The sequence below is a fragment of the Lycium ferocissimum genome, chromosome 2, assembly GCF_029784015.1.
Source record: "Lycium ferocissimum isolate CSIRO_LF1 chromosome 2, AGI_CSIRO_Lferr_CH_V1, whole genome shotgun sequence".
NCBI classification, from domain to species: Eukaryota; Viridiplantae; Streptophyta; class Magnoliopsida; order Solanales; family Solanaceae; genus Lycium; species Lycium ferocissimum.
In genome coordinates this window covers 50,467,908-50,495,331 of record NC_081343.1, presented here as the reverse complement: position 1 = coordinate 50,495,331, position 27,424 = coordinate 50,467,908, and the positions used below count along the sequence as shown (strand labels likewise).

Sequence of the window (27,424 nt, the reverse complement as noted above, 5' to 3'; positions counted from 1 at the left end):
TTCACATCAATTTACCAAAACTGTTTCCTCCATAATTATTCACTATTAAAAGATGGACAATTTTAAGAGTTAGTAATCTGAAGAGTTTTAAAAATGAAGAAGAGTCAATTTGAAGAGTTAGTAATGTGAAAGGTTTTTTAAAGATGAATAAAGTCCATTAGGACTCCCAAGTTCCTCCAACCACGCTTCAGCCCTCCCTATAGCATAAATTTCCTCTTATTTCCCGTCCAAGCTCCTCTTTTCTATTCTCTTAGAATCAGCTTATATATCCAAGTCATATGTTAGTTGTTTGTTATTTTTTTTCCATTGATTTACTATAAATTGTTTTTCTAATATTAATTTTTTTTGCAGTGTTATCCAAAACATAATTCATTGGAGGAGTATGTATTCTGCTATGATAAATTATAAAATCAAGCACTGTCATGTTGTATCGTACAAGATCATTGGATTTCTCGATAATTACTTTTTCTTTTCACACAATCCTAAAGTGGATAATAGGCAAAAATATAATTCGTAGAATTTTCCGATATTACATTTCTTAAATTTTCTTGCGTTTGTGTAGGCCAAAATATAATTCATTGGAGAAGGTATGAATTTTTCACTGATATTACATCAAGCATTGTCATGTTGTGTTGTACATGATCATCCGGCTCCTTGATACTACTTTTTCTTTTCACATAATCTTTTTAAAAAGAGTAAAAACCTCCCAAAACATATGGTTTACTTCTTTCCTATTTTGGTTTCCAAATACTCTTGGTTATTAAATTCTAGCATATATTACTTTCTCGTGAACTTTCTTGTGATTGGGTCGATCATTGCTCCATATATGAGCTTGCATCATAGGTTGATCCAATTACATCTATTTCTACTATATTTTGAGTAGGCGATGAGACAATAACTTAAAATTTGTTATAAACTTATAATAGGGTTGATGCTGTTTGAACAATTTTTCCTACTTATATTTCTCGAATTCAAGGTTGCAGAAAGTACAAAATTATTCACATTAAAGTAATATGTTATTGAAATGTTAAAAAGGAACAATAAGGAACTGTCAACCTGAATATTTGATATATTATAAGGACCACATAAGAAAAAGGTTATACTAATTCAAATTGATTGTGTATAGCTACAAATCTTATATATCATATATATATATACCAGATCTCCCGTATTACCCCATCAAACTCCCTATTCTGCCTCTTCTTCCCCAAATCATTCTCTGCACAACTTATCAACTCTTCTTACACAACTCACCCCTCTCAGGTATGCTTCTTTCCCATTCTAAACCGCTTAGAGTTTATTCTCTTTTCTACATACCCAAACTGATTCCACAACGACATTTACTAACTTTTACGGAAGAAGCGCAAAATTTTTTCGCTCTGAAGGCCATCTCAATTTAATTTCAGGTCTTTTATTAAGGAATATGAAGCAAAGAATATAATTTTGTGTTACTCTGAGGCTTTTATTTATCAAATCATATCTTCTATCGGGTGAGTAGCGTTGTATCAGATTAATATTGCTCCAGAACTCTAACTTTTGGTGATAATATTGCTCCAGAACACTAATTTTGGTGATACTATTTTAGTTTGTGAATTTATATGAAACTTTGGCAGTGGTTCAGTTAAGGTTAAACGGAGGCAAATAAGAGGCAAAGAGCAATCACTTAGTGTCGTTAGTTCAACATGATTGTTGTAACGAAGACGGTAAGAATCTCGCTCCCTCATTGGAAGATCCGGCTTATGTGATTGTTTGTAAGTAACAAGTTTTGCTTCTTGCCATAATTGTAGAAGCTAGAAGAATTGTGTTCTGGGTGCACGCCTTTACATCCATCAAACTTTCCACATCATAAATCATGGTGTCTTACATTTGTATTGTTCACCTTTAATAAGCTTGAAAATGTATAATTTCTTCCCTTTTAAATCAAGGTGTTAAATTGTAATGTGTGTAGGTTTTTATAACAGATATAAGTGTTTGATATATCTTAAGCTAAGTCATGATGTGTGTTAAACTTGCTCTATATCGGAGGTTTATGCGTGTTAGTGGGAAGGCATCTCATTTTCCAGGAAAATCTTATAACATATATATGCAGCGTTCTTTTCGTGAGTAGAAAACTACTCTCATGGTTGTGCCTTCCTATAGAAACTTTATGTACAATTTAGCTAGGAAAATATTTACTTTATATTTCTTATAAATAGTGTAGAAGATATTTTTGCTTTATAGAACTCAGTTATTTGGATTTTTTCTCTTCTCTGTAACTTTATATTTACTATTGTAATAGAGGAAGGCAATGAAGAGTTACTGATTGACTGATTGCAATGACGGACTGCAATAGATGAGAATAACAAAATGTCGTAGTATAAGGAGTCAATAGTAATCCCTCTCCCTTGAGTAATGCAATTGTGTACAAGGCATACTTGGTATACTACAACTTTATCAACTTAAGTTGCTCCTAATTTTTTAGAAGCTTTTATGAATGTACCGTTGCTCAAATTTGTCACAATATTGTCTCAGGAATTCTTCATTAGGCATACTAATGGAACTCCCTTTAGTTTAGATGATGAATAACAACCGGTAATTCTATGCTTACAAGCTGCAATCGAAAGTTGAGCGGTTGAGGTATTCCGCTCCTCTTTTCTTACCTTTTGAAAAGAAGCATTCAAATATATATTTTAGAGTGAACTTAGAATTAGAGGTGAATCTAACAGAAAATGCACTTCACGGACTTCATAGAATAATAAATTTACAACCAACTTTCATGTCTATGACTTACCTATTAATTATACAGCCATATTAAATTCTTTTGGCACGTGTAATCAACAAAACATCACCTGACAAAAAATGGCAATGAGATAGTTTACTGCTTTAGGATTCAACCATGACTTAATAAGGGGCACACTCTTCTACTAGCTGGTAAACTATTGCATCAGTTCATTATGGACGATTACATGGCTATAGAAGAAGAAGTTTTTTAGTATATCCGCAATAATTAAAAAGAGTCAAGGCTGATCTTTTCTTTGGATTGATGAATGTTATTGTCCGAGGTGCTTCTGATTGTTCAATGGTAGGAAATATTATTATCTACCTTTGCCACATACGGGGGGACCTTGATATAGGATACAATTACAAATTTATAAAGATACAATTGCAATTGTAGGTGAGCTTGGATATTCAGATTGCGTCATATAACTTTAACTTGAGATTGAAGATTTTAACTACACCATATGTTTATCTTCCTTTCTTTTGTTTTTTGTATTCGTTCTATACTGAATGAATCCCCTTTTAAAGCATGCTTTATGTAGATTTATCCAACCAAAACTGCAAACTTTTGAAGGGGCTCTACATCTACATAGCAGTTGGCAAGGCCAAGGTTTAGAGGTACTTGCCAAGTTAAGCATGTGTAATAACATGCCTTTACCGTGTTTCATTGTCTGCAAACAAAATCCTGCCCTCATGTTATTCCAACAGAGAACTTAGGTTCTAATCTCTTGATCTTGGCAATACCTGATTGTTTCTATAGCTTTCAAGAATAATGCTTTCAAATTCTTTCCTTGCTTACACTGAGTAGTGGGTGTCACCTATTGTCTGTCTTATACTGAGTAACCTTGAAAGAGGCCATGTGTATCCTTTTCATTAAATAAACTAGATTAGTAATACATTTATGCAACAGAAAATTCAGCTTAGGTAGTAATTGTCCTAAATTATTGTAAGGAATTGAGTAGTAGTGCAAACTATTAAACTACCGTGAGGAGCTTCGTTTATGTACACAATTAGGCACATATGGTTTCTGAATAAAAGAGGCGCAAACAGTGAATGGATTCTGGCATTTCCTGTTGGCGTGTCAGTTCTACTTAGTATGAAATTGTGATAATTATGTTTTTTTAGGAAGAGAGTAGTCAAAACTAAACTATTGTAGATATCCTAAAGTTCCATTAATAGACAGGTTTTTGACAAGTAAATGCATTGATGTCTTGGAAAACTTTAACATCTTGACCTTTTAAATATGGGATCACTGGTGAGTCTAAAAAATGAGGTTGCGACTTCTGTGCCGAATGTATTTGATGCTTCAACTGGTCAGTCCCACTACTAAATGTTTAGGATATAGATCTGTTCTCTTGCTTAAGATATCTCATGGTATGTGCAATCCGAAAAGAATGTAATCGAGATAATGTTACAAAAAGAATATATGGATCATATAAATTGAAATTGTAGGAAACAGATGCACCAATACGTGGATGGTGTAGTTACGAAGCATTATGTCTCATAGTCAATGTTTCAGATGGTAAAGTTGGGCTACAACGCCCCAAGTAACTATACGGGCATCAACCACATTGGGTTATTACCATATAAGTTGCGTTTTCACCTTAGACATGCAGTGCTTGACAGATTACTCTGCTGCTTATATAATCCAATTCGGTTTCATATGTTTATACCAATTATTTTGAGGAGTAACAACGCCGCCCATTCTATTTTGCAGGTTCTATTTGTTCACAAATACAATAGTGGGATGGTTCTTGGTTCAGTGCTGCCTTATTTCATCCTCCTATTTAATGTTGGTTGCAGTCATGATCTATATCCACTACAAGAAAAACTATATTTGGCAACAATTTTTTTTTTTTAATTGCCATAGATTGATTATTGTTGCAAAAAGTGCTTTTGGCAACAAAAAAATATATTTTGTTGCATGAACTTTTCCCAACGGCTGTTATTGCAACAACATGCAACAACTTTTTTTTTTTTGTTGTTGCCAAAAGTACTTTTTGTAACAATAATTAATACTATGGCAACAAAATTAAATTCTTTGGCAACAAAAAAAACATTTGCCAACAATAAACCTAAGTTGTTGCCAAATATAAAATTTTTTGTTGCGATTTCTATACTTTCTTGTAGTGATCCAACAGTTAACTCAAGTGTATACGGAGCTACAAATTGATCTGAAGTATATCGGTTTACTGATATTCTTAATCAGAATCTTGGGCAACTTATATCATCATTACCTCCTTTCCTATCTCAGAGGTAGTAGAGAGAAGGGCTATGAAATTCCCCAAGGTGGCCTTTCCAGTATGGTCATAAGCCATCATTTTAGTTTCAAAATTCTTGACTGTTTTGGAATTTCACTCATCACCCAGACACCGTTTTCGTTTTGTTGTACTGTAGATGTAGCTTTATATCTGATGGGCAGGAGCTATGTTATTCAAGATTTGAAAATTTTGGTAAGAATGTAGAGGCCTTGATTCCTTTTGTTATCCATAAAATACATTTTGAAAGTGCTGCTTTTTATCCCAGTTCAGTTTCAAAGAATTTGCTTGCTTGACTGAAAAAGTTTGTACTTTGTCTTGCAGTTCCACTCTATAGTAGTAGCACTTTTACCATGTATAAGTAGAAGCATAAAATAAACTTTTGCAGGTCTTATTGAATAGCCGTACTAGGTGACAGAATAAAATAAAGAGTGAGAATTCTAAATAATTGCCACTCTTTTTCTCTGTTTTTTCCCCATTCTGCTTGTACTTTACAAAAAAATTAATCAGATATCTATATTTTGTATTTAATATATAGCAGACGAACAGAGTCATATATAAACACCCCCCAACAGCACACACTTATATATACACAAATGCGGAAAAGTTTTGCTTATAATTATTTTCCTTTCTAAATAAAATCCGATCGTGTAAAAATCATCTCTTTGAAGCTCTAATTCTAATAAAAATATTGACCAAAATTATACCAAAAAACATACGGTCTTTTACGACCGCGCGAAGCGCGGGTTACTACCCTAGCAAGACATAGCCCCGCCTACGTGGCGCTCTCTAAGGCTTTAAAATCTATTTATCTTTTTTGTTTTTTTTTTTGGCCTTTTCCCTAAATTTCCCTCACAACTACTTAAAATACAAAAGCTGAAAAGTCACGATTATTTAAAGCATTCACCTAACCGTCGTTCTCTTACAGAAAAGAAACAGTCGTTGCCCTAAATCTTTAATCCGTCACTTGGAAAACCCAAAAGAGGAAGGCCTTTCAGTATGGACACCGAAAGGTTTGAAGGTAGAGACAAGTCGACAGGAATAACTGTTTGAGAAGAGTTTGTTTGACTGGTGACATCCACCTGGTCAGAAGTAACGATGATGAAAACATTACCGGTGATCAGCACTTAAAGTAGTGCCATATAGATTTGATACTATTTTTGAAGTTCTTTGTTTGGTGTTTACGTGTCTCATGCCTTTGCTACATTATATCAGTAATCATGAAAGGTGAGCATTATGTTATACAGAGCAAATTCTTTGCCTATATTATCTAAATTTTTTGATCTCATGAGTTTGGGATCCTCCATTTACGAGCACTGGTTTACTTGGCCCCTTAGAAGTTTACAGAACGTGCACTTCTACTGCCCCGGAGTCTGGAATGGAAGAGTCGAAGCAGAGATTCTGATGAAGTTTCTCCCCTCCACCTTTACCATATTTTGGTACGTCCACTTTAGAGACTAATTAGGGACTTTTTAAACCCAATCAATAGTTGTCAGGATGAATCACATGTGGGAGAGATATATGAAGTCACTGAGCAGACTTAAATCCCTTACTTTGCCATTCTTTCCAGAATAGGATTTTGCAGTTCTTTCGTCAATGTGCCTATATTGTTGGTTGAAATCTCTGGTTATTTTACTTAGGTTTACCATGTGCACGACAATTTGATTTTGTTGCCTCTTGTGTTTCCAAGGAAGGTCATTGCTTTTACATTTGAGTAAGTTTTACTATGTTTTGATACTTTTGATTTTGATAGTGTCGTTTTACTTGACAATCTTCAAATATTTAATTTCTTGTGTGGCTACAGATCATAGATTTTTCGTAACATGAACTCGGGAAAGTTGGCACAATAATGCGTCCCGTTAGCAATAATAAGGTGGTTTTAACTATAAATAAACTCTATCTTTGTCCTCTTATATCAAACTCATATAACCAGGGAAAAAGGAGAGAAAAGCTCATCTTTGTCCCTTTTCTTTAGGCGTAGACTAAAAATCATCCCTATTCTTTCACATGGAGCACTCATTGTTTGAAATATTGGTGCCTTTTGGCCCTTTTCCAAACTTCCATTACTTTCTTAACGTTGAGAAGATTTACCACTTAAGAACCCTACAACAACACTTACCTGAAGTATTGGAACCATGAGTTCATGATACTTGCTATCTCCCCAAGCCTTCAACTCCCGACAATTCAGACATATTGTCATATCTGTCATTCTATAAGCTTATAGTAACTTGGAGTAACTTTTATTTCGAGGACGAGCGAAATAGGAGAGTTATATAAAGTAACAGAGTGGGCATTGAAAACAAGTAAAATCTATGAAAATTCATCTGGGAATAGGGGGAAAATGGATATAGCTTGGGGAAGAAGGCAATGATTTATCAAAGTCTATGGTGAGAAGAAAATAGGTGGAAGGAAAGCATGAAAAAGATGATATAACATATGAAAGTAGGTGATAAAAGTGACTTCATCATATGATACTACTCACTACCTGGTACTGAAAAACTGAGTTCAACTTTTTATTGGCTATAACTCAAAGCCTGGTGCGGTAAATTTATTTATAACGTAGGTGTGTTGGTGTCTTTTTGATATGCTTCGACTAGCACTAAAAGATCGCTGGATAGCTTCTTTAGTGGTATATGTTGCTCTCGGGGAATTTACGATTATAACACATGATTAATGTGTAAGATGAATGAGAGGAATGGTTTCCAGGTTGATAATATAAAATAGTAATTGGTAGGGGCGAAAAGGTATACCGAAGACCAAGAAATTTTTTGATAAATGTATGCTTGAATGAGCAGGATTTCAGCTCGAGAACATAACAGAATTTAGTTAGTTCATTAAAAAACACAAGGGAATGGGTGAAATCATTCACCTGAAGAGTTAAAATGTTAATTTACAGCAAAACCTAATCAGTAGTACTCAGAATATTTGATTGCATCAGTGTTTTGGTTTATATTTAAAATTAAAAGTATATGAGGCCAATTACAAAGATAGCCCCTCGAGGACGTTAACCGAAATAGGACAGTTATAAAAAGCAACAGAGTGAGCAATTAAAACAAGTAGAAACTATGAAAATTCATGTGGGAATGGTGGGAAAATGGATATAGCTCGAGGAAGAAGGCAATGATTTATCAAAGTCTATGGTGAGAAGAAAAGAGGTGGGAGGAAAGCATGAAAAAGATGATATAACATATGAAAGTAGGTGATAAAAATGACTTCATCAGATGATACTACACTTTATCAATTATGGGAATCATGGATAAGAGATTGTTGGGTCATGGTATTGGTATCACATTCCCTGAAGCTAAAGACTGAAACCAAAAGGCACGATAGTTGTAAAACCTGGCTTTGAAGTTTTGTGCGCAGATAGCATGACATGGGAGCATCAAAATGTGTTTAATTGCCAACAGCTACCACAGGGTTTAGCTGATGCTTCATTAGATGTTCCATTCAAGATCATTGGTGCTTATAGGAAACTTAGGATCGATCATTCACCCATGATGTTTAATTGGTCACTGTAAAAAAATGATAAATAAGGAGAGTTAAGTTATTCACAATTTCTTTGCGTGTGTGTGAAATTTAGATAAGATCTGTGAATATATTGATATTTTTAATTTGGTTCTCCAATTGATTTTTGAATAATAATGAATTTCTTTTCACAATTTTCTAGGAAATAGTTTGTCTAAGTACCCTGTGCAGAAAGTTCTTTTAGATCTGTGTGGATAAAAGAACGGGATGCATATGTAAACGCTTGCTAATTCGAGGTGAATGAATAGTGGCCTTGGTAGATTTGTAGCAGATTATGATTTTAGTGGATTTGGGATGAGGCAATTCAAGGAGTGTGATCAGACGGTGCTTGTGGAGTTTTACAAGTCCATGGTTGTGGTTGTGGCACAGGGACAGTTTGTTCCTCGCGATGTTGTTGCTTCTTTAAATTTGGCTCTGCGATTATGCGCCAGGATAATTAATCCCAACAGAAGAAGGTTACTTATTATCCAAGGATCCGTAATTTTTTTTTTTTTTTTGCTTGGCTTCTGTTGATTTCCCATAAGTAGGCTAGCTTTATCTCTCAATTTCCTTAATGATATCTTCAAATTTTGATGACCATGAAATATGGACCCTTATAAATTTCTATTTCTTTTTCCTACAATATGTCAGACGAAAGACTCATTTGCCTCTTTTTCTATGAATGGCTGCAGTTTAAAGCTGAAGGACCAATGTCTTGCTTTGGTTATTGGCCAATAGGTCCTTGAGCTTTCCCTGCATTTGGTGCTAGGAAGGCATGCAGATTGGGATGATAATCTCATAAGTACCATTCTTGAGCTCTTTAGACCTCTTTTAGTTTTTGTTTCTTTAGCTGTTTATTCCCTCTTAACTGTGATTTGTAGCCACTTCTTTTATATGCATCTTTTGGACCATCTTCGTGCCTTTTAATTTATCAATATAAATCTACCCTTTAACCCATAATATAACGAAGAAATCAGTTACTCCTTGAAATGTACTTTTTATCTGATATTAATTGGTTTACGTGCTTTTTCTACAGCGCTTCAGAAATTGAAAGAAAGCAGAATCGAAGTTGTTGATGTAGACCATTCTCTTCAGGATATTGGTATACTTTCAGATCTCAGTTCAAGTGACAAAGATTTCAGTTCAGGATGTTGACTACAATAGTACTGACACTGCAAAAAATAAAAGGTATGATACTTTTTCCAAACTTTAAGAAACAAAGCTAATAATCAACATGTGTTTATGTACAATATATTTCACAACTCATTTGTTGGAAATGTTTATCAAAGAATTTACTGCATTCTTTTGATATCAATTGGTTGAGGATTATTTTAAACTTTCTTGCCTTTTATCAGTTGTAGAAATCTAAATAGTGACATAAGAAATAAGGCATATGTCCTCTCAGTAAGTTTTTGTTGTCATATAGCATCTTCTTTCGATATTTGAATTTTCTAAATATCTTTTAGCCTTCCTATCTTTCTGCATTTTAGATGAAGGGAAAGAAATGAAAAGAAGAAAAAAAAAAAAAACAGAAGATGCATGTTAAAGTCTTAATTTTTGATAAAATTCTTTTCCTCTGAATTCTTCAAATCCTTAAAGATAATTACTTTCATAAACGAGAACTTGCAATTGTCTTATGTATGTATGATTTTGTTGCCAGCTTTGATCTTCTTTAGAGAAGAAAAACGGGAATCGTAATTTTAAAAACTAACAGACGTCTCTCTGGATATTCTCTACCATCTCTGCTAAGCCAAAGTAATTTTATCTTTTTTAAAGCTATCTTTCCTTTCAATAATTTGTTTATTTAAAAAGTATTTTAGACATCGGATTTAACATTTCTACAATTTCAACTTTTGCCTTCCTTCTTAATTTATCAACTAATATATTTTGCGGTACGTTAATGACCGCGCGAAGCGCTAGTCTATATATAATATAAAGTTACGCATAGACAATCCTATATGGTACCTCTCTATGGCTTCCATTGGCATTTATCTTTTTTCTCCTTTTTTTTTTGTTTTTTCCCTTCATTTCTCTACAATATTTACTTAATAATTGGATTAAGAAAAGACTCATACATTAAATATACATTTGCAAGGTCCAACCCAGGAAAAACTTTGTAAATGATAAATTTCAAGTAATTAACCCTCAGCCCACGTAGCAGCAATATTCATGGATACATTAAACCCTAAAGCCGTTTTGTCCTTGATATTAATCACTGATATGCCAGTGGTTTTTCTTGCTCAAAACCCGTCTACTCAACCTCCAGGCTCCAACTACATCAAAAAAAAAAAAAAAGCCTCCAACTAAAAATCACATTTTCTCATTTTGAAGCAACATTAACGTAGCTTTTGCAGAATATTTACAAGACTTCATTTCCAAATACTTGATATTCCAGCAATATTTCTCTTCCTATGTGATGTATGATTGTGCTTTAACTTTTCATTATCTTTGCAGATAGAAGGAAGTAAAATTAAGGAGGAAAAGGAAACGGGTATCAGTCAGAAGAATACCGGGGAAGAGGATTGTTGAGTAGGTTATTGTTTCTTGCGGGGATAAGAAAACTACCAAATGGTGAATATATAGGGACAAAGGCAGCATCATCACTAGCCACTTGACTTTAATTGAGTGTCGTTTTTTGGTACCCTACTTTTCCTTTGCTTCATCTAAATAGTTTAAAATTAGTGTTCTTTAAACGTGACTTTGCTAAAAAAAAAATTATCACTTTTTTCACCACATTCAAGGTATCTAATTTTCTTATAATTTGGATATTTAGATGGCTTAGCTTTATTCATACTGGTCATTTTGTTTTGATCTCTTCTTTGTTCATTGTTTTAGCTACGTAACTAGTTCTTTTTCACCATCAAATATTGTGGTAGAATGATGTCACTTATCCATCCTTGAGCGCTAATATGGAGTCTCCTTTGATAATGTAACTAGAGAAAAAGATTTCGATATGGAGTCTCCTTTGGAGCTAGATTAATTCAGATTCGTGCCAAAATATCCACTTTGGGAAGTATCAAGGTTTGCATTAACAAATTTTTACATTATCTTTTTTTTTTTCTATTCAAGTTTATATATATATATATATATATATATATATATATATATATATATATATATATATATATATATATATATATTCGACCAAAAAGTCTCTCAATATTCTTTCAGTCAAAAGAGTATATATGGATCATCTAAAGAATTATGAAGAAATAGTAGAATCATGAAAAAATGCTTGACTAATAAATATTATTTCTTTTAAAAAAATTATAACATCAATATCTATTAATATATTATATTTTTTCACGACCACGCAAAGCGCGGACAAGTATACTAGTTATAATAGTAATGGGCATTCAAATCTTTCGAATATGCTTACTATTCATTTTTCAGCTTTTCCTTTCGTTTCAAATTTTCAATTACTCATCGATTTCATGTTTTAATACTATCTATACCGTTTTAAAAAGTTTGTACTGATTATTGTGAGAAACACGTGCAAACGCATGTCCAAAACTAGTAGCAGAAACATGCGAAGTATTAGGGAAGTCATTTAGTGTCGTCTATCCTATAAGAACCCCCATTACCCCACGACTGTATCCCATCTAATTTTTTTTCACCTAAATACTGAAAGCTCTCTAATTCTCTCTGAAACACGATTGTTCAAGACTAAAAATTGAATAAGAATTTCCCTCTTTTTCTATTTCATCTTTGCTTTGTGCTTATTATTTCTCACATTATTTCAATTACTATTTTACTGTCTCAATCACATAATCAAAGATTTAACATTATTTGGATTAGTTACGTTGCTTTAGACCTCATTCAAACAAATTCAACTGATTTTTCTAATGAACAAATTTTTGGCTAACAATCACGTGATTCCTTATATTTGTAAACTGATATTCTAAACTACCTTAAACAGACAAAATGAATATTTACGCTATATATTAAACTTTAGACAAATTTTATAACTTCCAACATAGATTTTTTGCAATTTCAATTGCGTATTTACGTTGATTCTGATAGTCAGCCAAATATATATGTATATAGATCAGTCAAACAACACATACAGTCAAATACATCTATTTTTACATTCAAATACAATCAAATACATATATTTTGCCCAAAAATCTTTTTTGAAATACATAAATACTGCATTAAAAAATGCAGAAAACACTCAAATACATTCAAATAGGGCCTCGAGATCGTCGGAAAAAATAGATACAATACATCACACACATCGTCGGTGATCTGAGAAATACAAATAGAGATCTGATTTTCAGAGAAATACAAATACAGATCTAGAGGGGAGTTCTGCGGAGGAACTCTGGCGGCCAGATGTAGAAGGCATAATCGGACTTTCCGGACACGTCATTTCTTAATCGGACTTCTTTTTCTCTACACTTTCTTATTAGCTTTTCCGCCATTGTTATCGTAAATTTTGGAGTAGATCTGATAACTGCAATTTCGGAGCAGATCTAATTTCACTGGCGGCGATGAGTTGATGAAGATGAAGAATCAGGCTATAGAGTTGGAGGAAGAGAAAAGATGGTGATGAAGCGGCAATTCGATGTCGGAGAAACTAGCTGTACAAACTCCACCGGAGACAATTACTTGAAGAAGATGGTGAAGATGAAGCAGGTTATGGAGTCGTCGGAGGAAGGAAAAGAGGCGGAAGCAGAGGCGGTGTTGTTGGAGAGAGAGTTGTGTGTGGGAATGAAATAAATGATGGTAGTATTTTTTTGTTCTTGTAGATGAATACATAGTAATTAGCTATGATAAATAATTAAATACATAGTATAGCTATGATATGTGATTAATTTAAAGTATAGTTATTATAGGTAAATACTCTTAGAGGTTAGCTACACCATGCAAATTCTCCTTCTTCTTTTTTATTTTTTATTTTATATATATATATATATATATATAGTCCAGCATATATTTTTTAAAACGAACAAGACAACCCACTAGAAAAAAAGAAATTTCTCGTGGCTTTAAAAAAATAAGTCTACCAAAAAAAAGGGGTAGACTTATTTCTTTTAAAGTCATGTGATATTTTTTTAATTAAAAAATAAGCTAAATGATTTTAAGAAAAATTATGGCAACAAAAAGGACACATTTGCACCATTTGTGTAGAATTATACATGGGTATATTTAGACCATTTGTGTAACGACATGGGTATATTTAGACCATTTGTGTAACGATAAGGTATATATGAACCACTTTTCTAACGAAGGGTATATCTATTCTAAATCGTGGTAGAGGGTTATATTTGCACCTTTGCCCTTTATAAAATGAATATTCTAGACTACCTTAAACAGACAAAAAAACACAAAACTACCTAATATAGAAAAACATGTTATCACATCATCATCTCTATCTAGGGTAGCTATCTAAAACAAGTTCTGTTAGGGAAGCTGGAAAAAAAAAAACTCATCGATGGAAGAAGCAAGGTTGAGAAAGCTAGGTGGCTCTTTGAAAGTGCCTAACGTTCAAGAGCTGGCAGAGCAACAACTAGCAGTTGTTCCGCCGCGATATATTCGTGAGGATGTCGAAAAGCCTGTGTTGTCATCCTCTTCCATATTAATGCCTCAAGTTCCAGTTATTGACATGGAAAAACTGCTGGAAATTGGTGGTGATGATACAGAGCTTGAGAGGCTTCATTTTGCTTGCAAAGAATGGGGATTTTTCCAGGTTTGTATTTCAATAGTCAAATTAAAGACACTGCATTTTGGGTTTCATCAACTTACAGAAATATTGGCGTAAATGGTTAGTGATAACTTATTTGTCATCAATAGCCACTACTCAAGAATAAATATAATAACAAAATCTAACGGTCTTTTAGATATATAGCCTTTTTGTCTCCCACTTATTATTGTATTCAGTCGCGGAATCAGAATTTTTATTAAGGAGATTAAAAACACACGAGATGAAATTTAATAGTATCCTTTTATTTGTTTGATTTAACACGCTTCTACTTTTAAAAATTAAACTTGATGATAAGAGTAAAAATTTTGCTCGGGCATGTCCCATGATTCTTTAACACTGATTACGGGTCGGTCTCAAGTGCAGTTGGTGAATCACAGACTGAGTTCATTATTGATGGAGAAAGTGAAGTCATAAATCAGAGCATTTTTCGATCTACCAATGGAAGAGAAGAAGAAGTTCGAGCAAGAAGAAGGAGATCTAGAAGGATATGGGCAAGCCTTTGTTGTATCTGAAGAACAAAAGTTAGATTGGGCTGACATGCTTTACATGATCACTCTCCCTACCAACTTGAGAAAACCTCACTTATTTCCGAAACTCCCTGTCTCACTAAGGTGCCTATTTATATTTCTCTCTCATTCAAGTCACACATATGTGTGAAAACTCACCGACATTTTAATGGGTGGACTAAATGGAGGCTCGTATCTGGTATCTTGTGTGATAAAAATGTGCCACCACGGCTTAAATGTAAGTTTTATAGAGTGGTGGTTAGACTAACTATATTGTATGAGGCAGAGTGTTGGCCAGTCAAGAACTCGCATGTCCAGAAGATGAGAGTAGCAGAAATGAGGATGCTGAGATGGATGTGTAGGCATACTAGCTAGGAGAGATAAGACAGTAACGAAGATATTCGGGACAAGGTGAGAGTTGCCTCTATGAAAGACAAGATGAGAAAAGCGAAACTGAGGTGGTTCAGGCATGCAAAGATGAGATATGCCCCGACGCCCTAGTAAGAAGGTGTGACAGGTTGGCTATGATAAGTCTGAGGAGAGGTAGACGTAGCCCAAATAAGAATTGAGGAGGTGATTAGACATGATATGACACACTTGCAGCTTTCCGTGGACATGACCTAGATAGAAGGGTATGGAGGTCGGGGATCAGGGTAGAAGATTAGTAGGTAGTCAAACGTTGTCTAGTTTTTCTTACCAGTATTACTACTACTACTACTACCACCTTTCTACTATTTTTATTACCACATATTATTTCTTTTGCTTCGGTTATCGTACTACTTCTTGTTGTTATTGTTTTTTTTCTTTACTATTTTTGAAATGACTTTTTCACTATTGTATTTCTTTTTTAAAACTTCTTAGAATTGTTTTACTTGGTAGAGTCTTTTGGAAACAACCTCTGTGCCTTCACAAGGAAGGTGTAAGATCTGCGTATGCATCACCCTCCTTAGACTCCACTTGTGAGATTATACTGAATATGTTGTTGTAGTTGTATAATATTAAAATTATAATTAATTTAGTATTAATAACTTAAAAATCAAACTTGTCAAGTTTAAATTCTGAATCGCTGTTACTTAACCTTTGGCAGTTAAGTTCTAGAGCCTAAAGAAACGTAATTTAGAGTCCACATAAAAACTAAAGGATATGATAGGGTGGAGTTTTGAAGGACAACCAATCACGAAGACAACTTTTAATTGATGGATAGTTTTGAGGACATGTTGCAATCAATGATAGGGTGGATAGCTTGAGGTCATATTGCAACCACTAATCAATAATCTCACGTCTTAGATTACTTTAACTTCAATCCATATATACAAGCTTTGAAAACATGAGCAATGCCAAAACGGAGGGGGGAAAAAACTCGTATCTCTGGTCATATATGCGCGTGTCCGCACACATATTGTATATCTGATTGACTTATTCATTATAGAAAATAGTTTAGTGATTTTAGTGCGATAAAGTAAAGTTTAGTGACCATCCATCAAGTTACTCCTTCTATAAAGTTCAATGCTTTAAATAGTTCAAATAATCTGTGTGGTTTGGCCTTTGAGTCTAAAGATAGACTGTTGTGAAGATTAGATTTACGTATATTTAACAATGTAAAAAGTTGTTATAATATGGATAGCTTAACAAGTTGATATATACCCCCTCCATTCTATTTTAAGTATCTTAGTTTAACTAAGCACAAAGTTTAAGAAATAAATAGAAATAAAAGGAGACTTTTGAATCTTGTAGTCCTAAATTAATAATGTGCGTTATGTATTATAATGTCTTTTGAATCTTGTGGTTTTAAATTTGTCATGTATGATGTTTAAATTGTCAACTTACTAAATATAGAAAGAAACACTCTTTTTGGGACAGACCAAAAAATAAATAATACCTGGGGGAATACTTATATGTGATCACTACCTTCTATTTTCAGGTTCTCCATCCGCGTTACTTGCATAAATCAACTCTATAATAATCTTATTAGTATAACTTCCTTTTTACACTGCTTAAACTTTAATATTTCCTAATTGCTAATCTATTCTTATTCGAATTGTGGGACCATCAAGGGATGCGCTGGATCAATACTCAGCAGAACTCAAGGAACTCTCCATGAAAATTATGTGCAAAATGGCAAGAGCTTTAGGGATGCAAGATGAGGATATGAATGTACTTTTTAAAGAAGAAGGGGCACAAATGATGCGAATAAATTATTACCCTCCTTGTCCTCAACCAGAGCTTGTAATGGGCTTATGCCCTCACTCTGATCCTACTGGTCTAACCATACTACTTCAAGTTAACGAAACTGAAGGTCTTCAAATTAATAAAGGCGGAGCTTGGATTCCTGTTCCATGTCTTCCTGATGCTTTTGTTGTCAACATTGGAGACATTTTAGAGGTGAGAAATAAGTATATGTTTGGGAAGGAGGAGGTCATTTTCCACGAAAATATTTTTCATGAGAAAGTCATTTGCTGATGTTTCAATCGAAACCAAAAAAAAAAAAAAAAGGGGGAAAATGACTTTTCACTTATGGGCTGAAATCATGTTATATATGATGTACAACTATACATAACTATTTCAACTCATATTACATGCTCCAACTAATTAATGCTTGTGAAATTATTACCTTAATCTTTAATTAGTACTCAAATTTCCATTAAAACACTCTCTGATTTGCTAATATTAGAGGTTTTGCCAGGAAAGTATTTTTCACGGAAATTGCTTCTGGTATACCTAAGTCTAACACATTAAAAAACTCACGGTCTTTTCTCTCTCTCAATGTTGTTTTGCAGATTGTGACAAATGGAATTTATAAAAGCATTGAACATCGAGCGGTCGTTAATGAAGACAAGGAGAGGATCTCAATTGCTACATTTTTTAGCCCCAAATTGGATGGTGATTTAGGTCCAGCACCTAGCCTACTCACTCCTCAAAACCCTGCAAAATTTAGGGGGATTGGAGTGGAAGATTTCTTCAAAGGGTTTTTCTCTCGAAAGCTCGTCGGAAAATCCTATATAGACACTATGAGGATCGGAAATGGAGATGATGAGAGCAATTGAATGTTGCATTTTGAATGTTTTTTAATGCGTGTTCTACTATAGTACAATCTTCATATGATACTACGTTAGAGACCTCCCGTTTTGGATGGAATTAGCTACATACGCTCTTTGTTTCATTGCATATATGTGGCGGTTTTTCACTTGATACGAGATTTAAAATGTTATTTTGTTGTAGTATTATATTGGTTTAGAAGGAAATAGTTATATGTGGCGGCTGTGGTATAGACATTATATTTTTGGGTTTTGTCTATTGTACGCTGCTTCACGTCCGGGTCTAGTTTGTTTTAATAATAATGCCCTCGGACATTTTCATGACTTTATTATGATAAATGTCGCATTAATGTTACCGAGTCGCCCAGTGCTCCATTAGTATTTTATGTGATAGTACAGAGTCACCTGATTTTTCATTCATGTATTGCACGCACCTTTTTAAGTTCATATTAGGTTGTGATGATGTCAAGGATTTATTTGGCAGACTCATTGGGTCGTTTATGACTCTTTTTCTTCTTGGCCTTAACAGATTAATAATTTGGTTGACTGATTAATAATTTGGTTTAGGATAAATTGAACAAGTATGGTAGGATGCTGGGGCTAAAAACTACATTAATCATTTTACCAAAGAAAACATGAACTCACAACCATTTATGCGTTGGAGAGATCGTTTCTTATTATAATTTGGTTTAGGTATAGGTAGGGCTGGCAACATTAATCATGAAAACGTGAGCTGCTCAACTCGTCTAAATGACTCGTTCATTTATTAATTTAGTGCATTTTGACTTTCCCAATTTAGCCTATGACCTATCTATTATGACCATTTATGTTTAGGTAGGTTATAAAGAACTTTTTTTAGGTAAGTAAATAAATTATAAGAAAAAAAAATAAAGAAATTAAAACTCGGTAAGAGTTTAGCGAATTAGGTTATGACCCACTCAAATTTAGTTTAACTTGCTCATTTGATGAACCTAAGTTTAGGTGAGAATTTAGGCAAGATGTTGATTTATATTTAATTAGAAAACATATACCAGATTGGATCAAGTGTTTCCTCATATTCGATATACTAGGGGATGATTGCCCCTGCCAGCACGGTCCCAATATTATCATAAGTTCTTATCCCTTTTTATGTTATTATAAGCTCTTATCCTTTTTTATGTGAATAAATTTTATATAGAATAACTTAATCAAATATTGGTTGGTTTGTTTTGCATATTAAAGAACAACATGTTATTGCACGTTATTTATTAGTAAAATATGTTTACTCTCACAGCAGTAGAATCTTATCCGTATTTGATATTTACATTAAGCTAACAAATACTCGCTCCGTTCCTTTTTTCTTGCCCAATATTACATGACCCAACTCATCATGATGAAACTCCTCTTAATTAATATAGTATTTATTTGAATTTTTTAAATTAAATTAAGCTTATTAATTACGCTTTGAAATCTAAGTTTCATTATTTGTTTTTATGTAGTTACTCAATGATAAGAGTAATATTGAAAGAAAATAATAAATCTCTCTTAATTTGCTAAAATGGACAAGTAAAAAGAATAATCTATTTTTAGTACAAGGTGATAAGGATATATGACATGTATTTAAACATAAATTTTTAGTATTTAATAGTAATAAATAAATAAATAAAAATTATTAAACAACATAACTGCAATAAATTTACACACTTTTATATAAACTTGGGTATAAATAAGTAATTTGCTAAAATGGACAAGTAAAAAGAATAATCTATTTTTAGTACACGATGATAAGGATATATGACATGTATTTAAACATAATTTTTAAGTATTTAATAATAATAAATAAATAAATAAATATAAATTATCACCTCATTAAACAACATAACTACAATAAATTTACACACTTTTATACAAACTTGGGTATAAATAAGTAATTTACCCTTCACCATATTCAAACGGGAAATATAAGAGTCAATACTGAGCATGTGATTTGCAAAAGTTTAATGGCTTATGACCCACCATATTCAATTACATTACAATGTAGGGTATGACTTGCATTTTAACAGAAAACAATGGACTTTTTTTGAGTTGTTGATAAGGTTTAAGAAAAGAACAGAGGGATAACCTTCCTAATTAGGTCATTTTGCAACATGTTTCAAGGACCAAAAATACCCTTATTTTTAATTTTATTGACAATAAGCTAACTTGTTGAAACCACCTCTTATAATATAGAAGATTACATATGTATATATGTACTAGACAAACAACAAATAATAAGTACCCATGTGTTATGTGATATAACACGTTATAATTCCACATCTCAATAAGTCTCCTAGATCTCTAAAACAAGTCTCTTAGAGGAAGCTGAAAAAAAAAAAAATCATCGATGGAAGAAGCAAAATCGAGAAAGCTAGGTGGCTCTTTGAAAGTTCCTAACGTTCAGGAACTGGCAAAGCAACAACTAGCAGCTGTTCCACCGCGATATATTCGTGATGATATCGAAAAGCCTGTGTTGTCATCCTCTTCTATATTATTGCCTCAAGTTCCAGTTATTGACATGGAAAAACTGTTGGAAATTGGAGATGATGACTCAGAGCTTAAGAGGCTTCATTTTGCTTGCAAAGAATGGGGATTTTTCCAGGTTATTTCAATGATATATCAAACGCTGTTCATTTTAGGTTTTATGTTATAGAAATAGTGGTGTACATGGTTGGTGATGACTTATTAGCCATCAACAACCACCTGCACACAAAAGAATAAATACAATACTCCATCCGTTACCTTCCTTAATTTATGTCATTAAGATTGATCCAATTCGGAGTTTAAAAAATTATGATTCTTTTTAATCACTACTAAAAAAAGGTGAATACCCGACGAAATAATCGGAAATTGGTTTGTCAAAAATGTTTTTGACAAACTTTCCATCAAAAATCCGTTAACGACGATTCACGGGATGTTTGTCGGAAATTTGCTGTTTTTTAGTAGTGAATCTTGTGTTTTTTAACTAAATATGTGTATAATATAATAAAATATCTGTTGAATCTTGTGATTTTAGTTAAACATGTGAGGAAGGATGTTGAAATTTGAAGGGTTACTCAATACAGAAGGTGGTGACATAAATTGAAACACATGAAAGAAACAAAATTTAACAATCCTTTAGATAGCCTTTTCGTGTCCCACCTATTACTGTATCCATATTTTTTAAAAAATAAAACTTGATTCCATGTATCTTCGTGTCCCATGATTCTTAATTAAATATTGTTTTGTTACCGACCCTCAATAGTCAATACAAATGGAGTACTACAAAGAAATTAGAAAATAAAGAATAAACTATATATCAGATAATTATTATTAGAATAATTTACATGTGTAGTTGGTGAATCATGGAGTGAACTCAACATTGGTGGAGAAAGTAAAGTCAGAAATCCAAGCATTTTTCGATCTACCAATGGAAGAGAAATTCGAGCAAGAAGAAGGAGATCTCGAAGGATATGGACAAGCAACAAGAAGGAGATCTGATCACTCTCCCTACTAATTTGAGAAAACCTCACTTGTTCCCAAAGCTCCCTGCTTCACTTAGGTAAAATTGCATCTAAGTGAATTACAATACAAAACTCAATGGCAATCGATTTTGCTCTTTTGAAAAATTTAGTCCAACGTATACCCAACCATAATTTTGGTATTCTTTTTTTTTTTTTTTTTTGGAAAAAAAAAATCATGTCCAAATGGGTAAATATCACTAGAATCTCTGTAGATAATTGAATGAAGCATAATTCTAAGTTCTGAACATAAATAATTAGTAATACAGTCAAATCTCTCTATAATTGTCATTCGTTATAACAACACTTCACTATAACGGCCTGATTTTCTCCGGACCGATTTTTCATGTTATATTTACTTACTATATAAAGTACATCTAAGTAATGAATCCGTTATACGGTACACTCTTTGTAAAAAACTATCAATGGCAATAGCGTGTAATAATATTTTGTAAGAAATATATTATGTGATAAAAAAGTGTTAGTCCTTGGAGATAGAACAAATGTTATACCCAACCAGTTTGGACAAAATTTTTTTGCGTTATATTATCACTTTTTTTAGTTCTTGTCAAACCTAAAATATCTAAATCAATTAATTTAAAATGCATATGTTCCATATATTTTAATTCTCTATCTATGTGGTACAACTAGTTATGGATTTAGTAGTAATTTATTATTCTTTTCAATTTTTAATTTATGAGATATGAAAATCAATTGAGATTTTAAAATTTACAAGTATATTGTTTCGTTTTATAACATAAAAGTACAAAAATTAATTGTTTACTTTAATTTATAATATATAGATCTAAATATCGAAGATAATTAAACTCGTATCAACCCCCTCGGCAAAAAAAAAAGCTTGTTTTTACAAGATTATATTTTTTACTATATATAGTAGATGTTGAACCTTAGACTTCGTATGTTTACGCTTTTTATATTTTAGTGCTCAATGAAGTTTTTAATGCCACTATAGGTTTCTAATAATATATAGCTGTACAAAGAAATTAAACTCGACCTTTTAGGTCTAATCTATATTGCTTGGTAAAGTAGATGGGAAAAAAAGCAGCATCGATAGCTTAACTAGACCTTTTAGTATTGACGTTTTTTTTACACTGTACAAACTTTATTTTTTCTTATCTAATCTGTAATCATTCTTATATAAATTATTGGACCATAAAAAGGGATGCACTGGAACAATACTCAGCAAAAATGAAGGAACTTGCCATGAAAATTATGTCCAAAATGGCAAGAGCATTAGGGATGGAAGATGAAGATATGAATGTACTTTTTGAAGAAGCTGGGACACAAATGATGAGAATAAATTATTACCCTCCTTGTCCTCAACCAGAGCTTGTAATGGGCTTATGTCCTCACACTGATGCTATTGGTCTTGCCATACTCCTTCAAGCTAATGAAACCGAAGGTCTTCAAATTAACAAAGGTGGAGCTTGGATTCCTGTTCCCTATCTTCCTCATGCCTTTGTTGTCAACATTGGAGACATTTTAGAGGTGAGAAATAAGTATTGTTTGATGTTGTAAAAGACATTTTTCAGAAAAATATTTTTTCCCGAAAAATGTTTTCCATGTAAATGACTTCCATCATATGAAAAATGTAAGCTCCCGCAATTCCATGTAAATGACTTCCATCATATGAAACAAACTAGAAACTTTATGGTCATTTTTCTCTCATTGTCGTTTTGCAGATTGTGACAAATGGAATTTATAAAAGCACAGAACATCGAGCAATTGTTAATGAAGACAAGGAGAGAATCTCAATTGCTACATTTTTGAGCCCCAACATGGATGGTGATTTAGGTCCAGCACCTAGCCTCCTCACTCCTCAATGCCCTGCACAATTTAGGAGGATTGGAGTTGCTGATTACTTCAAGGGATATTTCTCTCGTGAGCTCAATGGAAAATCATATGTCGATGCTATAAGGATTAGAAATGGAGATAATGGGAGCAATTGAATGTTGCATTTTGTATGGCTTTTTTAAAAATGAACGCGTTCTAGTATAATCTACATAAGATATACTAAGTAAAATACCTTTCGTTTTGGACTGAATTTTGTGCTTGATGAAGTTGGAATTATTTCTTTGGATGTCCTGTGAATATCAAATTTATGCATCAGCTTGTGTATATATTGTTCTAAAGCAAAAATAAACTTCTCGGATCTAAGGATCCCTTGAGGATTTCTATGTTTTTAAAAAAAACAAAAAGTTAAAATCATTGTCACTTGGAGCTTGGGAAGATTTCTCTGTTTTTAGTAAACAAAAGTTGGAATTTTAGCATTACTCGTATCACTTCGAGCCTTTGAGGACTTCTATTTGACTTGATTAAATTATAATATTCTATTTTTAGAGTAACTATAATGAACAATCTTTGGTTACTCTAAAAATACTGCAAGTGAACAACTAATCACTAGTTGATTTAATTGAGTGGATATTACAAGGACTAAAATGTAGATTAAAGAAAGGCATCTGTGCATGAAGTTCCAATTTTATTTTATGTTTGAGCAATGGCCTGTTTAGTTGGATGTGTTACACAGTTGAATGGAACGATGTGTTCAAAGTCAGTCCTTGTGCTATCTGGAGAAGGTGCTCAACATCTACTTCAGGGAAATGTTGTAAAAGCTTTAAGTTGTCAGTGAAAGCACCGTTCAGTAATTTGCTTTTGACACACATCAGCATAGCACAACAGATCCTCAAAAGCATTTCCTGCAAATGACACATTACATGTGGTGTATTCAGCCACCAAAGAGATTCTTATCCATTCTCACTCAGTGATATTATTAGGTCAACCCCGATATCTGTACGTTTATACGCATATACACACACACACACACATTATATATTGTAGTCCAAATTGGTCGATAGTGAACGGAGAGGAACCTGAATGCCGAAGGGATCGCTCAAAAGTGTATCCCAGATCCTTAAGATATGATGCAAGCTAAACTCCTGAGTAAGGAGCAGCGTGATCCGCCTAAACGCATAGAATTGCGGGTTAACCGGCTTACTTAGATATGAAAGCAACTCTCAAATGTTTCGAATTACTAGTAAATATGGGGAAAGCAAAAAGTTAGCTAAGAAGATTGATATTTGAGAAAAGAACTTAGAACCAGAAGATTCAATGCAGATGATTTCTGTCAGTGCTTAAGAAATAGGTTCACCTTTGTTTTATATTCAAGATGGTGCCACAATTCCTCGTCATTGGTTTTCAGTAACTTTGACAAGTTTGAAAGAGTTGAGTGGATACCCAAAGAACTGCTGTCTAGTTGTTTGCAGAAGTCATCCACACACTCACTCATTAGTGTAATAAAACAGGAAAAAGTATCTGCTTCTAAATTTGCCTGCATAGTGAAAAACAAATGTTTCTTCTACTATCTATGGTTTCTGAGAAAGAGTTGACGAAGGCACAAATATGAACAAGTATTAGGAAGACACTTACAGCATTATGCTCATCACTATCAGTGCTGAAGAGATAGTACAATGGGGCCAAGACCTCATTCATTCCTTGTACATAACTAGTCGCAGGGTTCACTTTTGCAAACAAAAGAAGAATATTTCTCATTGATTCCTGCGAAGCACACATAAAACCAAAACAAAAAAATACATCAGACTCAATACTTGAAGATATCAAAAGTTGAGAGAAACAAGTAAAATGTTACCCTATTCTTCCTAGATAGCGGTGATTCTCCTGAGAAGAACTCCAAATCTGGATGAGTTCGCTGCAAACCACGGTCTATCTGCTCCGAAATTTCTGTAAACTAGAAACACCACCATTTATTGTCATAAAAAAAGTTTTTCATGTGAGGTAAAATGTTCCAGAAGAATTCACAGTGCAGAAGGTGCTTGCCTCAAAGTACTGATGCCATATACTAGTTTTACCTAAGCTTAGTGGATGATCCTCTTTAGAAATGTTGTAGCGTTCAAGGGACTCACTAACTTCACTGCTAGTATTGTGTACAAGGAATCTCAAGCTTTTATCTTTTCTCCTTGACAATTCTGACTGTCTAGATGTAAGAGTGTTATATCAATGCAATAGTCATGACAAATTCATCTGCTAAGACTACAGTTAGAAGGTAGTGGCAGCTTACAGGGTTTAGTAAAATCTCCTCTTTGAGCTTAACATATTTTAGTCGACTCTCAGTCAACTCCTTCTCCCATAAGTCACGAGAAGTAGGTAAGTACCCCAATAACAGCTGCAATTGATTATCATGGCAAAACAGAATTATAGGTAAAACTGATGTACCATTGCTTCCTATTGAATCTCAATGATCAACAAAAAGAGATGCTTTCCAAAGAAAATACATGTGGTGATTTCAATACATTTTTTGGATATGCGCGACGAATGCTTCTAGTAATGGATCAAGTAACTAATATTAGCAGAGGGTAATTAAGAACCTTCCAAATTGTTGCTCGCAAACTCCCACCATCAGGAATGCCTGAACTGGTAACTCTTTGCAACTTCTCCAAATTAATCTCCTTTTGAGAAATCTGTTCTACAAACACCTCCAATGATCAGATAAACTACAAATATCTTACTATGTAGGCCAAGACAACAAAAATCATAAACCCCAGAATTGGCAAAAATTAGGCGCTACTTTACATATATGCATGAGGAAAAAAAAAATAGATCAATGTTGTATTTCTTAAATTGGTCTAGACAGCGTTGCAAGACAATTGCTCGTCTACTATCATTTATGTATGAAAAAAAACTTCTTTGTGCTCATTTCTTTCAGGTTCTGGCAAATTTGCAGTTTCTTTTACTTGAGAAGGGAATCTTGAGTTTACACCTAGTCAAACAAATTACTACTTGCTCCATCCCAAGTTATATGATATAGTTTCACTCAAGGGGGGCCACACTTTCATTGAACAAGAACCACAAGCAGGCATGTTGACGCCTGCTGCGTCCCATTCCCATTTCTTATTAGGGAAAAGGATATAATTGGCCGTCTCGGTCAAACTAATCCCACCCGATGGCCAAAGTTCTTTCAAATTAGAATTATATTCACTAAATTAATTCCATCCGTTAGCCAATACTTATTTATGTACCTTATTTAATCACTGCAAGTCACCTGACATTATAACTTGTCTTCCATAAACAAGAACTCCCCACACGAATATATTATTTTTGTTTTCATTTCATCTCCTTGTTAATAATTGACTCACTCTTTTGCAACAAGTGTGTGAAAAAAAAATATAAAGTTATATGTGTGTGTATATATATATATATATATATATCCTTATTTTCAATTCTTTTACAATAATTCACATAATTAGAGAAAGGAGGACTTAGAGTCTTGTGTATCTCTATAAAATAAATATTTTTGTTTTAATACTTAGGTTTTCATTTTCTTTTTGGTTAGTTTTCAAGGCTTTCTAAGTTTTTTATCTTTTGTAATAATTTCCTTTTTTGTCAATGACAATTTTTAGATTTTTTTCCAGCACATGTATAGAAATTGTATCGTTATAGTATAGAATATGTATCACTATTGTATATGCATAGAAATTGTATCATACGCATATAAACTGTAATATTATTGTATAAAATATGTATTCCTACAGTATGTGTATAGATATTATATCGTTATTGTATTGAATATGTATCAATACTGTATATGTATAGAAATTGTATCATACATTTTAGAAACTATATCATTGTTGTATAGAATATGTATCATTTGTGTATAAAATATGTATCAGTACCTATCTATAATGTATAGAAACTGTATAAAATATGAATCATATGAATCACTAAGGTATGTATCATTTTTGTATATAATATGTATCATTTGTGTATAAAGTAAGTATCAGTACCTATCTGTAATGTATAGAAACTGTATAAAATATGAATCATTAAGGTATGTATGATTTTTGTATATAATATGTATCATTTGTGTAGAGGTGGCAAAATGGGTTAAAAATATGGTATCCGCCCGATCCAACCCATTTTAAATGGGTTGGATACCCTATCCATTTAATATGGGTCCAATATGAGTCAACCCATATTGTCCACTTAAAATATGGGTAAATTAATGGGTAAAATGGATAAAACCCACAAATATAGAGTGTTTGGTATGAAGAAAATGTTTCCAATTTTAAAAATTGCTTTGGTTATTCGAAATGTTTTGGAAAATATT

General features: G+C 33.1%; 1 protein-coding gene, 2 long non-coding RNA genes and 2 pseudogenes across 4 annotated transcripts; 4 read left to right on the top strand and 1 right to left on the bottom strand.

Moving 5' to 3' along the window:
• The first annotated feature begins 1,376 nt into the window (after positions 1-1,376).
• Positions 1,377-4,577, top strand: LOC132043249 (uncharacterized). 2 transcript variants are annotated; one of them, XR_009411740.1, is made up of 3 exons: positions 1,377-1,751; positions 3,300-3,375; positions 4,475-4,577. It is a non-coding gene; the product is annotated as an uncharacterized LOC132043249 (long non-coding RNA). The 2 variants fall into 2 exon arrangements; XR_009411739.1 differs by having other exon boundaries at positions 3,286-3,375.
• A 1,322-nt stretch (positions 4,578-5,899) lies between these two features.
• On the top strand, positions 5,900-10,430 carry LOC132043254 (uncharacterized). The gene is made up of 3 exons (XR_009411748.1): positions 5,900-6,729; positions 8,683-9,321; positions 9,556-10,430. It is a non-coding gene; the product is annotated as an uncharacterized LOC132043254 (long non-coding RNA).
• A 3,427-nt stretch (positions 10,431-13,857) lies between these two features.
• LOC132043173 (oxoglutarate-dependent flavonoid 7-O-demethylase 1-like) lies at positions 13,858-17,921 on the top strand (annotated as a pseudogene).
• A 2,089-nt stretch (positions 17,922-20,010) lies between these two features.
• On the top strand, positions 20,011-23,386 carry LOC132043226 (oxoglutarate-dependent flavonoid 7-O-demethylase 1-like; annotated as a pseudogene).
• A 156-nt stretch (positions 23,387-23,542) lies between these two features.
• LOC132047696 (uncharacterized) lies at positions 23,543-26,205 on the bottom strand. The gene is made up of 9 exons (XM_059438704.1): positions 26,148-26,205; positions 25,686-25,783; positions 25,379-25,483; positions 25,138-25,290; positions 24,950-25,048; positions 24,730-24,858; positions 24,452-24,631; positions 24,174-24,293; positions 23,543-23,999 (listed from the first exon to the last, which is right to left on the bottom strand). The coding sequence occupies exons 1-9, from the start codon at positions 26,203-26,205 to the stop codon at positions 23,823-23,825; spliced, it is 1,119 nt and encodes a 372-aa protein (XP_059294687.1). The 3' UTR covers positions 23,543-23,822.
• Positions 26,206-27,424: the final 1,219 nt, after the last annotated feature.